The 12,942-nt window shown below is 47.6% G+C and overlaps 2 protein-coding genes across 6 annotated transcripts in view; one reads left to right on the forward strand and one right to left on the reverse strand.

Annotated features, from left to right (window-relative positions):
• Window positions 1–10,045, forward strand: part of phldb1b (pleckstrin homology-like domain, family B, member 1b) — an 88,828-nt gene extending 78,783 nt beyond the window's left edge. For all 5 annotated transcript variants that reach the window (XM_086260494.1, XM_086260495.1, XM_086260498.1 and 2 more), the window contains 6 exons: window positions 333–675; window positions 1,562–1,652; window positions 2,293–2,439; window positions 3,256–3,475; window positions 4,892–4,977; window positions 6,839–10,045. In XM_086260494.1, coding sequence (XP_086116620.1) covers window positions 333–675; window positions 1,562–1,652; window positions 2,293–2,439; window positions 3,256–3,475; window positions 4,892–4,977; window positions 6,839–6,979 — 1,028 coding nt within the window. In that variant the 3' untranslated portion in view covers window positions 6,980–10,045. The remainder of the gene's footprint in view (window positions 1–332; window positions 676–1,561; window positions 1,653–2,292; window positions 2,440–3,255; window positions 3,476–4,891; window positions 4,978–6,838) is intronic.
• A 180-nt stretch (window positions 10,046–10,225) lies between these two features.
• a2m1 (alpha-2-macroglobulin 1) overlaps window positions 10,226–12,942 on the reverse strand; it is a 65,221-nt gene continuing 62,504 nt past the window's right edge. The window contains exons 34-36 of the mRNA XM_086260499.1: window positions 12,330–12,435; window positions 12,205–12,246; window positions 10,226–10,773 (exon numbers count right to left, since the gene is read on the reverse strand). Coding sequence (XP_086116625.1) covers window positions 10,751–10,773; window positions 12,205–12,246; window positions 12,330–12,435 — 171 coding nt within the window. The 3' untranslated portion in view covers window positions 10,226–10,750. The remainder of the gene's footprint in view (window positions 10,774–12,204; window positions 12,247–12,329; window positions 12,436–12,942) is intronic.

Genomic DNA, 12,942 nt, shown 5'->3' on the forward strand with positions numbered 1-12,942 from the left:
AGCTCCTGGTTTGGAGCCAGATGTGTTACGAGCTGCGCAGCGGCTTCATTCCAAATGTAGGATGTTGGACGGACACTTTTGCTTCAACTTTGTGGGTTTTTGTAGTTTTCCTCAAGCTTGTTATTACTGAGAGAGCACATACTTGTATGTGTGGTGCATGAATCTGGTGTTGCAGGTTGTGGGCTGGTGCTAGTCTCCTTTACGTGTTGAGTGATGATGTCCTTCACAGCCAGCTCTTTGTTTTCTGCAGGAACAAACGGGCCTGCTCGCACTCGAGTCATTGTTCCGTCTGCAGACCTCAAACGCTCACCGTGTCCCCCTCCCCCCTCCAGGTCAGCAGGTGATCGAAGAGCAGCGCCGCCGTCTGGCCGAGCTCAAGCAAAGAGCAGCAGCGGAGGCTCAGTGCCAGTGGGAGGCCCTCCACGGCTCCCAGCCCCACCTCGTAACCTCGTCCTCCCCGTCTCCCTCCTACTCACCCATCATGGCCTACAGCCCCGCGCTGAGCCACACTTCCTTGGGCCCCCCTCCTCTGGTTCACCACTCCATCCTGCACCATCAGCCCCCGTCGGCCGGGGAGCAGCCGTACGACACCCTGAGCCTGGAGAGCTCGGACAGCATGGACACCAGCGTGTCCACCGGGAACAACTCGGCCTGCTCGCCTGACAACATGAGCGGGTATGACGCACACACAGTGGATTATGGGGTTCTATGTTAATGTTTGTGTGTAGCTGATGTGAACACACTCTGGGTTTGTTGGCCGTGGCCTGGTTCAGTGTTCAGACGCCAGCTCCTGACACACCAGCTGCACCATCACGTCTGATGTCAGAGTCGTTGGTGAACATGTTTCGGCTGGTTCCTCACATCTGTTCCACTGAACACAGCTGCCTCCAGATCTGTGCGATAATAAAAAGCATTCTTCATGCTTCTGGTTATTTTTTGAAATGAAAGTTATTGTTACAAAAATGTGAGCATATCCACGGCGTGGCTTTGTCAGCAGATGGCCCCGCCCCTCCCTGAGCCTGGTTCTGCTGGAGGTTTCTTCCTGTTAAAAGGGAGTTTTTCCTTCCCACTGTCGCCAAAGTGCTGCTCATAGGGGGTCATGTGATTGTTGGGTTTTCTCTGTATGTGTTATTGTAGGGTCTACTGTACAATATAAAGCACCTTGAGGCAACTGTTGTTGTGATTTGGCGCTGAGTAGATAAAGCTTGATTGAAATGCTAAATTGAGACACACACACACACAGTGGGCTGCTAATCTTCAGACTCCCCCTGTGAGTCTTTGTCCACAGTGGGCTAGTTTGCAGGCCATCTTTGAGTGTGGTCGAGCTGCACTGCAACAGTCCTCAGCACAGCGTGCTCACACTGGTTTGCTCACATTATGAAGAGTTTAATGGGATTGAAGCTGTGATGGAGAGGATCGTTCCACTGACGTGATTAATGCTGCAGCGTGACCTCATTAAGCGTTTTCATGTCTTTCTTGGGCTTTAGATGCTTTTATTTTGTATTTGTCGACTTATTGCTGTGAGACTTTGTGTAGTAACTAATGTCGTGTTTGATGGCAGCGTCGGAGGTGTGGACGCCCTGAAGATCGAGGAGATGGAGAAGATGCTGAAGGAGGCGCAGCTGGAGAAAGCCAGACTTATCGAATCGCGGGTAAGAAGCAGCGTCGCAAGTGCTGCAGCGTTAGCTGATTGTCCCGAATCCATACTCGCTGAGCGATGAGTTCTCGCAGCGCCCCCGTCGATAACGCTGAATTGAACTCGCATTTCTTCAAAAAATCAAAAGTTCCTGACAGCAGCGCAGAGCTGCTAATTATTTTATTGGACTTTGCACATCGAATTTCCCAGAGGAACCCACCCGAGGGATTAATAAAGTTCTATCTTATCTTATCTTATCTTACATTTTGTTTTTGTGCCTCGATGAAGCACCTCAGATGATCCCATCCATTATCTTCTGCTCTCACCGAGTCTGACTGCGAGCCCCATCCAATTAGGAAATCTCACACAGAGAAAACAGTGAGCGCCTTTGTTTCTCACCCTCCAAACGGCTTCCACGCAGTCGTAGTACTGCAGTGTTTGCGTCGATGCATTGTGTGTGTCTGCCGATCATTACGCCTCCAAATATCAGATTTTGTGTTTAAAGAACGGAAGCTGCGTGGTGGTCAGCAGCTCCAGGTTGTGGGCAGCTCCCAGCAGGACACCCTGTACATAAATGTATGAAGAGCGAACATGTGCGCTCTGCCAAACCCTTCCACAGATCAAAAAAAAAATTTAATGAAAGCGCTGTCCACTAGGAACGGGAGAGCCTGGCTCGCCGGCAGATGCTCGAGGAGGAGAGGCGGAGGAGGGAGGAGGCCGAGAAGAGGCTGCAGGATGAAACTTTCCACCGGCAGCAGCTGGTGGAGAAGGAAGTCAAGATGAGGGCCAAGAACTTCTCTCAGGTCAGTGAAAGCAGATGTAATCGAGTCCGTGTGGCGGAAACGTGCAAAGTGACTCGACGGGCGGGTGTGGCGGCGCCACGGACGGCTGGCGGCACATAAATATGGCCGTGCTCGTAACAAAACCACCCCACGTGCATTTATGATGTAAACCCTGTGTGGCCATAAATACTGTCCATCGACATGCAACATTTAAAGCTTGTTCTTTACCGCCGTGTGCCAACAGCTCGCCAACAGTTGAATCCATGTTAACACAAAAGACGTGAAAGGTCTCCACAGGTGAGCCTGTGAAAGCACCAGGTTCAGCTTCATGGTCGGAAACATCAGAGTGACCTGCTGATGTTTCCCACTGTGACGGAGCAGCCTTTGCTTTTAAATGTCGTTTTTCATACTGTGTCAGAATAATGGTTGAAGGATCGTGGAGCGCACACGAGTGACCAAACAGGGTTAAGTCCTTTATTCAACATCTGTCCTGCGTGAGCAGCAGCTGGTCTTTGTGGCACAGAGACCAGCTGCAGCCAGGCAAAGAGTGCACGATGAGTAACCTTCTGCATTTTCATAGACATTAAAACATGTGGCATAAACCTGACTTTGAAAATGAAGCGTGTGATTTATGCCTGATGTGGGCGCCTCGTTATCAGGCCGTCCACAGACAGGTGGAGGAGGTTGTTGATCAGACTGTGACTGGCAGCTTGGTGCAGAGACGTTTCTGTCTTACTGTGTTTTTATGTGTTCATGTCTGCATCCCCAGACCTGCAGCAGGTTCTGCGTCTGCATCGTCCGTATCAGTGACTCCTCTGCCCATGTCTGTCCACGCAGGCCCGTCCTATGACTCGCTACCTGCCCATCAGGAAGGAGGAGTTTGATCTGCGCTCGCACATCGAGTCGTCAGGTCACAGCGTGGAGACGTGCTATCACGTCATCCTCACCGAGAAGATGTGCAAGGGCTACCTGGTGAAGATGGGAGGCAAGATCAAGTCGTGGAAGAAACGCTGGTTCGTGTTCGACCGCCTCAAAAGGACGTTCTCCTACTATGTTGGTAAGAGCCGAGGTGTCTGCTGTGTTAGCGTGGCGCTCTTTGTCTGTCTGTCCCAGTTTAACACCTGACAAAGTCAAATGAACAGAAGAAGGGGGCCTCTGCAGCAGCGGTCCCCAACCTGTTTTACATCAGTCGGTTTGTGTCTGACAGTATTTTCATGCACCGGCCTTTAAATACAACAGAATAAAACCAAAAAAAGAAGATTTCTGTATGACACACGGGAAAAGACCCAGGGAAACCATAAACTTCACACCTGAGGCTCAACTCACGGTACCTAACGTGGCCCCGACCCTGAGAGCACACCTGCCTGTGGAAAAGCGCTCTGTAGGGAAACAAACCCCTGATGTGTCTGGGTTCTTCAGTGTAAGTGCTCTGAAGCTTTCATCACTCAGTCCGAGGGGATGGATGTTTGTGTCCTCAGTGATGCTGAAAGCACAAACCTAACACGGTGACAAAATAACCTCCGCCTGCGTTTCACTCTCAGCTCTTCTGGATGATTTTCATGTTCAGTCACCAGTGGAAACTGAGATGATGTGGAAAGCAGAGCGAAGCAGCAACGCTGTGAGTGAGAGCAGAGCATGCGTCCTCCAGGCTTGGAGCAGATCTGCGTGCACCTTGCAGGCTGGTGTCATTTGAGCGGCGAGCTCGGGGACGCTCGCTGACGGCCTTTGAAGTGCTCAGAAGGTTCCGCTTAAAGCTGCTTAAAGCGTACCTTGTTGAAAGCGAGCCAGGGCGAGGAGGTGTACGGAGATTACTTTGGCAGTAGTTAAAATGCACTCGGCGCCACGCTCTCTGAGGAGCTGATTGAGATGCACCTCTCGCCCTCTTCTCTTGACCTTGAACAGCATTTAACTAGAGGTGACGTGCAGAAGTCACAAGCGACGCTAATTCGCATTAACCAGCCTCCACCAGCAGCAGCAGCGGGTCGTTGGCTAGTTTAGATGCAGCCTGATGAGATGCAAATGCAGGGCTGTTTGAATGCTAAAGAGGTCGTTAGCAGATAATAGCAGCGCGTTAAAGGCAAAGCGCCGTTCCTCGAAATGAAGCGCGGCGTCTCTACCTACTACTCTTTAAGTTGGCTCGTGGAGTGTTTGTGCCTGGAGGTAGAGAGGGGCTGTTGAGTTCCCCACCGGTTCCTGACTGCAGTTCTGCAGTGGCTGATGAAACAAACTGCAACCATGTACCAGAGTAGCGTAAGAATGCAGTCAAGTGTGAAAATACAATGAGAGCACCACTGGCTTAAAAACAGAGGTGGGGGGGGCACCGTGCTTGTCCTTTTCCATCCATCACTCTAATTGTACTCTGGTCAAAGTTTGATCCCTTTCAGCGTGCCGTGGGTCTTCCCTGTCCTCCGTGCCAGCCTGGGAAAGTGCAAACGTTTGAGTTTCTGACCAAAGCCTCATTTCTGTCCTGCAGACAAACACGAGACCAAGCTGAAGGGAGTGATCTACTTCCAGGCGATAGAGGAGGTTTACTACGATCACCTGCGCAGCGCCACTAAGGTACAAATCTTTAAGTCTCATCCTTCTTTCCTTCACGTCTCCTCCTCCTGTCACACTGAACATAAGCAGCATGTGCATCCTCGCTTTGTGCTCGCCCGCCTGACCTCGGCCGCCGTGTGCGCCGGGGGATGTAGTTCTATTGTGCTGACACCCTCAGTGACAGAGTCGCACCCTAACTAATCCTTCCCTGTGTCTGTCCCAGTGATCCCAGTACAGACCAGTGGAGTGTTTCGAGCGCTTCCTCATTCATATGCTTCACAGAATACATCCAGGCTGTATTTATTAAGAAGTGCTGCCTGTGAGTGTCTGATTCCTCTGTTCACAAACGCCTGACGCAGCCGTAGGTGTCTCTCCGCTCATGTTTCTTGCTGCTCGTCTTGAGCCTCCACATCTTGTCACTTTATTTATCTGCGACATAAAGCCGAGCTGCTGTGTTTGACGGGCTGTCGCAGTACACCACGCTCTGACTGCGGGGCTCTGATCGACTCTGGAACTTTGATTCGACTTGTCACTTCCAATGTGGCGTTACAGAGGGAAACTTTAGAGTCTGCTGCTCTTAGCAGCGGCACAAAGAGCTGATGTTACCATGTCAGAAGGAGAACGTGGGTCTGTTTTAATTAACAGCAATTTATTAGTATTTTAATAGTAAACTAACAGCATACTGCATGTGTTTCTCTTACCCTGCATTATCTTTAGTGTCAGTGTGGAACCAAAGGTGCCTGAAGTGTGTGGAGACTTTTCATCTGACATGGATGTGTTAGCTGATCCATTGGCCCATCTGTCAGTATCTGCATTTATTTTGGCCCACGGGGGAAAGTAGAGACGGGGAAATGTTATGAGTGTTGGTGTTGCCTAGTTTGTCCACCAGAGGGCACTCGGTGTTCCAACTGGGAAGTTACAAAAATCACCAAATTGGCCAAGCCGAGCAGCCGGGCAGGAACGAGTGGATTTTAAATAGCTATACGTAGCAGCTGTTTGGAAACACTGGATTGTTGGTGTGGAGCTGATGTTAGACGGCTCTAATGCTGGCAAACAGTTTTTTTGCCCGTGTAGCATCACAGCCTCGGCCCACAGTCCGAGTGCCTCAACATAATGAGTGTTTCATTTAAGCTGTGCAACTGCAAGCTGCTCTGCAACCCACCTCCACCATGCTGCTCCACCTGCTCGGCTCGGTCCTGCGGGTCTTCTTCCCAGCTCCTAGGAGAGGCTTTTTGGCTACACAGAGCGAGGGATTCTGGCAGCTCAGTCAACGGACAGGCACTCGTTTGGTGTTTAAAAGAAAAAGAGAGCCTACAGCGCGTAACCCAACAGCTGCTGGTTCTGAAGCTCGTACAGGAAATGAGCTCAGCACCAGAGCGAGACACGTGGGTCGAGCTGCACTGCACAGTAGCTGATCGTCAGTGATGGCTCGTGGCAGAGAAACCCCAACAATCAGGCGAGCAGCACGCACTCTGTGACAGTGGGAAGGAAGAGCTTCCCTTTAACAGGAAGAAAACCAGCAAAACCAGGTTGGGGTGAGGGGAGCCATCATGCTCCCGCCTCCTGTGTCCTGGTCTGCTCTTGTCTGTACCAAATTCTGTTCCCTGTCTGTACCCTCAGCATCCGTCCACCTGAGGGTCGTGCTGCGTTTAAATAGCTTTGTTCTGTGTTTGGCGTCTTCTTTTGAGGCAGAAATGAGGTACAAATCCAGTCCAATAAAAACATACAGTGATGTTGCATAAACCTGAATCGGTCGTTGGACCTTACAGAAGAGACCTGAAGGAGCCTTGAGAGCAGCGGTGACTCGCTGCATGCTGATGGTTAGCTCTTTGTTAACTGGACATTTCCCGTCTCTCTTGTTTTTTGTCCCGGTGTCCTCCAGAGCCCCAACCCCTCGCTGACCTTCTGCGTCAAGACCCACGACCGCCTCTATTACGTGGTGGCCCCGTCGGCCGAGGCCATGAGGATCTGGATGGACGTGATCGTCACGGGAGCGGAGGGGTACACGCAGTTCCTGAACTAAGAAGAGCGCTGGGACAAGCCGGCGGCTTTGGCGGGGACGCTCCCATCACAGACTCTTCCTGTTTCCTGTCCTCCGACGGCTCGCCTTCCTGTTTTACTTTTGAATCTAACATCTTTGATTTGACCGTGTACTTGTTTCCACCTCCACTCTATGTGATTCTGTCTGGATTTAAAAAGGGAGGAAACGTGCGCACGCACACACGTCTGTATATAAACCAAATGTAAACCTGTCAAAGACTTTATAACAAAGCCTTTCTATATTGCCAAATGGAGATCTTATAGTTAACTGTTTGTTGAACTTTTGTATTTTTTGTTCCTTTATTTCTTTTTTACTTGTAGAGAAAATTGCCAAATCACACGATGCCAATGTGTTTTCCTTTCATGACTTTGTTAGACAGGAATAGTTCAATCGAATCCTGTAATCATTTTTAGAAATATTTGAAAAAAAATCTCATTTCCAATGTGTAACCTGAGAAATACTGTAACCCCTGAGTGAGCCGGAGCTGGAGAGGACGTTTGTAACGGCGAAACACAGAGGAGCGCGTTTCAGCTTCACACTGAAGACAATGAGCCAATCACACTAAGCCAATCAGCATCCACAGCTACACCCACGGCTCCACCCTGTTCCTATCTCCACACACAGGCTTACCAAAGTAACTGGAAGTGATGTTAGACTTTGAGCCGCTCACGAGTTCACTCTGCAGTTCTCACAGCAGTTTGCCCCGTGGAGGGTTGGGAAGGTGTCAGTATTCAAGTTGCTTGTTGACCAGGCTTTGTGCAGGATTTGGTGCATTTCAGTTAATGTAGTACAATACACAGTACTGTGTATCAAAGCTAGCAAGAGCTGGTGAGAGACTAAAACATGTAGCTAATGCCACAACAGCGTTAGCTTAGCGTGAAGACTGGAAGCCCTGAGAAATGTTAGCCTGGCTATGTGTGTAAAAACCAGTCGTGGTTTTAGTACATCTCATTGGCTGTCCCACTCAGTCTTCATAGTAAACTGGTCATTTCCTTTGCTTTATCTTGTTGGTTCTCTGTGTTTTGTATTTAGCTGAAGCTAGCTAACTTTCTTAGCAAGCTAAAAAAGAGACAAGCTGCTAGCTTAAAAGTCTCGCTTTCTAGCTAGCTCTGTCCCTTTGCTTCCAGTCTTTTTGCTAGTCTGAGCTAACCCTAACCCTCTTAAAGAGGACCCGGCCTTCTGTATCTTCATGTTCATGTACACAGTTACATCTTGTATACATTCAGTCATTATTTCAATCAGTTTTGCGGCGTCATAACAAACTGATCGACTTGTCAATCAGTCATCTGCTCTAGGCACAAGAAGCCCGAGCATAACAGGCGTTACATAAACACTGGACGCTGCCCCGTGGTAGGCTTCCTGACGTTCTGCAATCAATGGTAGTGGGCTTTCAGGGAGGGGAGGGGGTCTCGAGAGACGGATGCTGAAACCGAGGGTGAACCGAGGGGCTCTAAAGTTGCCCAACTGAAGATGAACTGAAAGCAGAGAGAGATGGGTCCTCTTTAAGAAAGCGTTCATAATCCAGACGCTCATCGGTCCTTTGACAGCTTTGAAACTGGACTTTCCCTGAAAGTTTTCCATGTGCTGTTGTAAGCCAGGGGCAACAAGCCTCATCATCAGCTATCCACAGTCTCTACTTTCCTAAATTATTAATTGCGTAATGAAGAAGCGGTCAGTCCATCACATTCACTGGGGGACCTCGAGTCTCAGAGATTGACCGCTACACTGGTCTCACCAAAGCTGCCACGTTCTCAGTGCACTTGTTGAATATGTTGAACAGGAATCTCACTGTGTCTGTATCAAGCTGTCATTTTGCCAACTCTAGGTGCAAACTGCATCTCTTTGTGTGCACAAAGTGGTAAATCTTCTGTTTGCCAAGTAGCCTTTAGCTAACCTGATATGACTGCTGGGAAGCAGCCATCACCACTGCCAGCCTAAGCAACAGCTACCAGATGGCACCAACACAGGACCACACAACACTATGGACTGATGCAATTCAGAACTGTGCCTTGACTATGTTGTTGTTGTTATTGTTGTCGATGCCGTGTCTGTGAGTAGAGCACAGCCTCTCCAGTTATATGAATGCATTGACTTTGTTTCTGAGCTTCACCACGGGGGTGTGGCACCACCCTGAGTGGTGGGGATCAGCTACCACACTATTGGACAAAGTGTTTTATTTTTCTTTCAACCAGTTTAATTCAATATTTATTTCGACGTAGCATCAATTAAGTCATCTGTTCCAAAGTGGAGTGAGAATCCCAACAATCCCAGCGTTTGGTGACTGCAGGGAGGAAGAACTCCCTTTTAACAGGAAGAGGACTTCAGTAGATCCAGGATCAGGGAGCGGCACAGAGAGACTTGATAACAATAAAAAGAATGAAAGCAGCTGTATGCAGATTTAAGGTGGAATTCACCAGTTTAATTAAAAAAATCAAGTGAGTTGCTGTACTGAAGTACAAGTTAGAAGTATTTATACTCCACTGCATTCTCTCATGTTACACTCCAGAAGCTACACGTCGTGGCCTCCGGCTCATTTATGTAGCTCGTTTGTTTTCATTTGAAATCGGCACAGTTCCATTTTTATGGGTCATAACGAGTACAGCTTTTTACACTGCAGTACCGCTGCTTTCAATATTTAGTTGTTTCAAGGCATTTGATTTTGTTGTCCATGCTGACAGACGGCTCTTCTTTCATTACGTACTCATTTCCCCTGCGATGGAGCGATGGGCTGATTCCTTGGTTCCATTATGAACATCTGTCTTAAAACTAAAACCTGCTCAGTCTCTTTCTGTGGCCCGCTGCCTGCACCAGGATGGATAAATCAATCTTGCACCTTCGGCTTTGATGGAGCGCCTTGTGTGGCTCATCTCACCGTGGTCGGTTTGGGATCAGCAGGTTTCCAGTGCTACTTTGATTTGTAGGAGCATGCGGAGCTGGTTTCATGTGTCGGTATAGTGATGATTACTTATAGTTGTGGTGCCTGAGACAGTGATATGTTTACTTATTATAAGACTAGTGAAAAGACCTTAATATACTCTGTCCCTACCACCCACTTGCCTTTTATTTCCCTGCACAGCGAGGACGTGCAAACCAAACTATTCAACACTGGCGAGGCTGTTAAATGCCGTCTGTGGAGAGCAGGAGGTGCACGCATCACTGTCATTCTGTGAAGACGATGCCTGAATGAAAACATGGAAATCAAACAGTATTGTATGGAAAGAAGTACAATTTTTACTTGTATCATTTTAGAAGTTTTATTGTCAGTTACATTTCAGATGGTATGGTAGAGATGTATCAGCGAGTAATCCACCTCACACTCACTAGACTCTAGTGTTCTTCATAAAGTGGTTCCTGTCACACACACACTCATACACACTCTTAGTACTCGGACCATGCTGTTATTGGTACCCTGTATGTCTCGTGTCATTTTCATGTATGGATTGTGTCAGCTCTATTAAACGACTATCACAGATTGGCTGCTTCCTCCACTTCAGCAGGTTCCAGTGTTGAGAGAGACAGACCAGTAACTGCTGTACGGACGCTAACGCTGACTGATTACGGGCTTGTTACACAGCCATCATAATGACAGCTCTAACACTGAGAAAAAACTAAAAATACATGAAATAGAGTCACTCTTAATACACGGCTAAAAAGTTGCTTTTTGTGTATTTTAATGGAAGCAAGGGGAAAAAAAACAACAGTTTGACAGTGAACCTTCCAACTGTCCCAGCATAGGTTTGCAGGAAACCACTTCTACAGCTCATTGATGGTGTCACCTGCAGAGAAAACACAGTTATTTACATGGAAACCAGCCACAAACATTTCCACTCACTTTGTATTCAAATGAAGTGTGTGGATCGTTTCTTCATGGCCACATGAACACTGATCCAGTGTTGGCTTTTATACATTCATATTTGTTCTACAGCCCTCAGATTTACAGACTGTACACTGAAGATGGAAGACAGACTATGATATCCATGGTTTACAGAGAGAGAGCAGATAGAGCTGCAAACACATTATCTGCCAGTATCTGTTGAGTAACTGAGTAATAATAAAATACAGCAGGACCTATTTGTCAGTTAATCTTATTAAACATACTTGATGGTGCTGATGTGGCTGTACTTGAGTGAATTTAATGAGTCATGGTCCAGCACACAGTGCTGTATTTTTAGATTGAAGTTTTGTGTGGCAGAGCAGATCAGCCACTAACCAGAAGGTCAGTGGTTCGATCCCAGACTGGTCCAGTCTGCATGCCAAATATCCGTGGGAAGATACTAACCCATCCGAGTGTGAATGTGTATGAATGTTGGACAGGGAGCACCTTAAGAGCTTAGAAGTGCTTGTGTGATTGGGTGAATGAGTTAGTTGTATAGAGCGCTTTGAGTGCTCAGAGTAGAAAAGCGCTAAATAAGAACCAGTCCATTTACATTTACTGAGCTAACATCATACACCTGTCCATCAAAGCAGCCACACCCCTAATTGTTAAACCTCAGTGAAAGTTCAGCCCCCACACAGCTGACAAGATGCGATAAACCAGACACTGTTCTTGTACCAGCTCGCGTCATGTGACGCTGTGTAAATAAACAGACATGCAGTTTTTGGCACATTGCTCATATTTCTCTGGCTGTGAGCACAAAAGCCCAACTTACCTGGCATTAAACCTATTTACAGCCAATCACAAGAAAGCTGAGAGGAAACCTGACGGGGAGAACTGGGAGCTGAACAAAGGCCCAGTAAGATAAATTAGGATTATTTTGAACTGAAAATTATGCAAAGCTACTCTAATAGGGCCAACAAATAGAAATATTAAACTGAAAATGAGCCAAATAGGTCGACCTAAAATGGAAAAGAGCAAGGAAAAATCAATCAATATCTGTATGAGCTCCATCAGCAGCTTCAGTTCTGCTGAAGTTGAATGTGATGCCATTAATCTACTCGTGATCAACCCCCCATCCGATTGGTGCCCCTCCCTGAGCCTGCCTCTGCTGGAGGTTACTTCCTGTTAAAAGGGAGTTTTTCCTTCCCACTGTTGCCAAGTGTTTGGTCAGAGGGATGTAACACGATTGTTGGGATTTGTTTCTCTGTATTATTGTACTACTACTGCTTTGATTTGGCGCTTTGTAAATAAAACTGAACCGAGTCTGTGCGTCAGTCCTGCACAAAACACTGAAGCATGAAAAGACGCAGTGAATGAAGGTGTTACATACTCTCTGCACAGGAGGACGTGTAGTCGGTGACCGCCTCATCACCTGAAATGAGAGCAAAAACATTTCAGCACCGAACAGAACGACGGCAACTCCAAAGAAGCATCTGCACGAGTTTCGGTTCTTACTCGTCTGGTAGTAATCGTAGACTTTAACCACAGCTGGTTTCAGGTTCCTGACAGGCTGATCCTCTTCGAGTGTCACACTGTAGATCTGCATGTCATCCTTCCTCAGCTGCAGACAACATTCACAGCCGCTGTCATGTCTCATGTTCCTTACAGCAAACCAAAGACTTTCCACAAAAGTTCAAACTGAAACCCTTGAAGTAATCATGATAATTAGGACTCAGTGGCTAAAATGATTTTGGTAATAATGATGTTAGAAATGTAGAGACGGCTGAAAGACCTGCGTAGGTTTAGTTTTTCTCTACCTACTGATGACATCGGCTGACTGCGTCCTGAACTCAGAGGTCACAGTACGGCGTGCTGGGCATCACGTCAAAATACAACCAGCTCCTGCTTATGAGCACCATTTCACCAGCGTGTCACACACACTGTTACGCAGCACTTTGTCTTGTGATTGCTTTTCTTGTGCTTTGATTTGGCACATGATGAGGGAGACATGTCAATTAAAAGGTGGGCGGGCCCTAAAGCTGTGACGCGAGTATAAATGACACAAATGAACATCGTGTTGTATCAATAAGATTCAAACCAAGTGCAGGAAGCCATGAACCAGCAAAGT

The sequence above is a fragment of the Aulonocara sp. 'chitande type north' Nkhata Bay genome, linkage group LG14, assembly GCF_057382095.1.
Source record: "Aulonocara sp. 'chitande type north' Nkhata Bay isolate Kocher_YH1m ecotype deep benthic linkage group LG14, A_spYH_male_GT1.1, whole genome shotgun sequence".
Taxonomy (NCBI): Eukaryota; Metazoa; Chordata; class Actinopteri; order Cichliformes; family Cichlidae; genus Aulonocara; species Aulonocara sp. 'chitande type north' Nkhata Bay.